A 3,329-nucleotide genomic window follows, 5' to 3' on the forward strand; every position below is an offset into this window, starting at 1 on the left:
TACATACATATATACATGCAAACAAACACGCGCACACCCAGCATTCCCTGGAGAACCTCATGTTGCTCGTACTGCCCTGTCCGGGGACCTTTTCTTTTGCACACCCGCTACCTCCTAAGGCCCCGACCTCCTCACCCCTTCATCCTCATCCCCTTCGCTCCTCGCCCCTCATCTCACCCTTGGGTTGGGATACTGGGCGATCCCCAACGCACCTCAATACACACATACACACTTTCCCCCTCTCTACCCCCAAACCTCCATCCCACAGAGGAAACCCCCCGTGGAATCCCCCGCTCTCCCTAGGAGGGGTAAGGTGGACATGGCTACTAAGGGCGGTTACTCGGTCGCGTACAGTGGTGCTTTAGCACATAGATCGGGAGCCGGGGGGTGGACGGGGGTTTGGGGGTGGACGGGGGTTTGGGGGTGGACGGGGGTTTGGGGGTGCCGTGCTTATCACACCTTTCCTATACCTCCCCCTTACTACGTCCCCTTCCCCTCCTCCCCTCCCCGCCCTTATCTTACCTTGCTCATGGCCGCAAGCTCATCCTTCATGAGGGGCAGTAGCAGCTCCACACTGGCGGCCGTTAGGTTGTTGTAGCCCAAATCCAACCGCCTCAACGAACCACACTCCGCGGATGCCAGCCGGGCACCCAGCGGCACGAAGGCCTCGTCGTTGAGGGCGTTACCCGCCAGAAGTAGCTCCGAAACACAGGCCAGGTCGGGGTGGCCTAGCACGTCCACCAGCGCAACAATCTGTGATGGTTTGGCGGGTTCGGTATTCCGGTTGGTTTCGGTCGTTGCAGTTGATGTTGACAGCCGGTTCGTTATTGCAGTTAGTGTGTAGGCTGGTTAGATTATAGATGCAACAGTAACGGTAACGGTAACGGTAACGTTACGCAGAAATAATGTGCGGACATCCTTTGCTTTATTGTCCATACAGCTAAAACCCTATCGGGCATATCGTACATACATACATACGTACGTACATACATACACACGTACATACATACCTGATCGATTCCATTGACTGCGTGGCTCAAGTTGAACGAAGTGCTCTTCTCCTGCTTCTGGAACCTCCGCATCAGGCGGCCCACCTCGCCCACACGGTCGCACGGACCGCTGCGACCGTTCTCATCCACCTCGGCACCCGCCAGTACGGCAGCCATGGCGTGCCTGTACGACATGCCGCAACACCGCATAGAAGAGAATCATCCTGTCTCGTCTCTGTGCTTCCCTCCTCCCTTCTGGGTGGTTGCTTATTTCTTCCTGACACGCGGGACAACGCAGCGTATGGCCACTTCTCCCAACCCCCAGCCAGCCGAAGAGCCTCACAACCCATCCTCCGTTTTGCATCTCCCATTCCCTCCTTCATAACTCCTCGCCTCCCTTCCCTCCCCTCCCTCCCCTCCCTTACCTCCCTTCCCTCCCCTCGCGTCCCCCTACCTTGTCTCCTCCAAGACGTCCTACGCGGGTGCCAATCCCTGTCCCGGCGGCCAGTCCCAACCGCCCAAGTTACGGCGCTTGAGCTTCCGTCGCGGGGCGTCGTCGGGGCCGCCGCCGACGGAGCTGCCGCCGTCGACCTGGGAAGAGGAGCCAGCCGCCGACGGCCCCGCCGTCACGGCTGCAGCCAACCCCAACGCTGAGGCGCTCATCAGCGCCGCGGATGCCACGACGGCTAAGGAGCGGCTGTTGCTCGACGACCGAACGCCTTCCCCCGCGTCCCCGGCCCCCCCGCTGAGGTTACTGCCGCCACCGCCACCGCCACCCCCGCCACCAGCGGCAGGACCGGAAACAGCTGGCAGTGGCGCCGTCGCAGCTGCCGCCGCCACCGACACTGGCTTTGCTGCGCCGCTGACGGGCGCGAGTGCTGCGTAGATGTTGGTTGGGGGGAGCGCCTCGCCGTACGTGCCCAGCTTGGCGGCGGCGCGGGTGAGGGGCATCAGCGCCGCGTCCATCGTGCGATTAAAAACTCCGAACTGTGGTTACGTGTGTCCGCACGTGTGTGTATGTGTGTGTGTGTTTGTCGGACGGGAGGAACGGGGCGAAGACTGGGTTTGGTTCCCTCCAACCACCCCGTTCATAGGCTTTCGTATTGACCATCTAACAAAAGGGTATTGGAGTGTGGAAACGGGGGTCTAGCTGACTGCAGGAAAAGTGGCACTGGAACTTGAAACGGCCAAGTGACTTTGCCACTGCCCACATACACATGTACACGTACATATACATACACACATACATATACATATGGTACATGAGACTCTCCTCCTCTCACTCCCTGAGCCTAAAATATTCGACGGAGAAGTAATACCGAACCACCATCACCATGAAACCCTTTTCGTCTTCTCCTTCTTCTCTTCCCCCCTTCCTTATCCAGGTCCGCAGCTCTGCGGGGGGAGCCCAGTGCGGGCGATTTACTTTACACGCCCGGAGTCCCCCCACCCCGTGTCCCGCTGCGACACCGACACCGACACCGACACCGATGTGCAGTCGAGTCCGCGACCCCCGTGTGTTTCGAGCCTTGTGTTTCGAGCCTTGTGTTTCGAGCCTTGTGTTTCGAGCCGTGTGTTTCGAGCCGTGTGTTTCGAGCCGTGTGTTTCGAGCCGGAGCCGTGTGTTTCGAGCCGCAAGCCGCAGTGTGCAAGCAAAAGCAGTGGGCGTCTCTCACCTCCACCTCCGTCAGCGGCTTGGACTGTCTCCTCGCGGTGAGGCCGCTGATGGGCGCAGCCAGGGAGGCCCTCAGGGGCGACATGGACGCGCAGGCGGCCGCCTTGGTGGCAGCCGCGCCGCGCAGCCGCTCGAGCCGCGAGGTGGCCCAGTTGCCGTTGCCGGGGGCCGTGTACGGCCGACCCCCGGAGCCACCTGGAGAGGTGAGGTGTGTTTTGGTGCTGTTAATAGGGCTGTGTTCACTTCACTTCACTTGGGGCTTTCTGGTAAAGTAGTGAGACCTTTCAGGTGATTAGGAAAGGGTGGTGGTGAATCCCAAAAATCCCCCCAAAAAGGTGAATCCCATATTTTAGAAGATTTCTGGGGACATTGGCTTGCTGGCTGGCAGGCAGGCTGGCTGGATGGATGGATGGCCTTTTTGGGGTCGGGGGAAGAGGGGGATGCTTTAGTGTGTCCTTGTGCGGTGGTGGGGGAGGGCCGTGCTCACCAAGAAAGGGAGAGGGGGGTCAGTGGGGAGGGAAGAGAAGGCGGCAAAGTCGCTTAACGACGCAGCCGCCCATCTAAAACTCTGAAACCAATATGTGGTGTGATGTGCGCTGCCCATCCACCCACCCACCCACCCGACGTGGGGTGAGCGTAGTTACCAGCGGAGTTGCTGCTGCTGCT

General features: G+C 59.9%; 1 protein-coding gene across 1 annotated transcript in view; it reads right to left on the reverse strand.

Moving 5' to 3' along the window:
- The window catches only part of VOLCADRAFT_96186 (uncharacterized protein), a gene marked incomplete at both ends in the record, with an annotated part of 14,561 nt that overhangs the window by 8,281 nt on the left and 2,951 nt on the right, over window positions 1-3,329 (reverse strand). The window contains 4 exons of the mRNA XM_002955286.1: window positions 523-753; window positions 1,011-1,173; window positions 1,906-1,976; window positions 2,665-2,858. Coding sequence (XP_002955332.1) covers window positions 523-753; window positions 1,011-1,173; window positions 1,906-1,976; window positions 2,665-2,858 — 659 coding nt within the window. The remainder of the gene's footprint in view (window positions 1-522; window positions 754-1,010; window positions 1,174-1,905; window positions 1,977-2,664; window positions 2,859-3,329) is intronic.

Source organism: Volvox carteri (assembly GCF_000143455.1).
Source record: "Volvox carteri f. nagariensis unplaced genomic scaffold VOLCAscaffold_50, whole genome shotgun sequence".
Taxonomy (NCBI): domain Eukaryota; kingdom Viridiplantae; phylum Chlorophyta; class Chlorophyceae; order Chlamydomonadales; family Volvocaceae; genus Volvox; species Volvox carteri.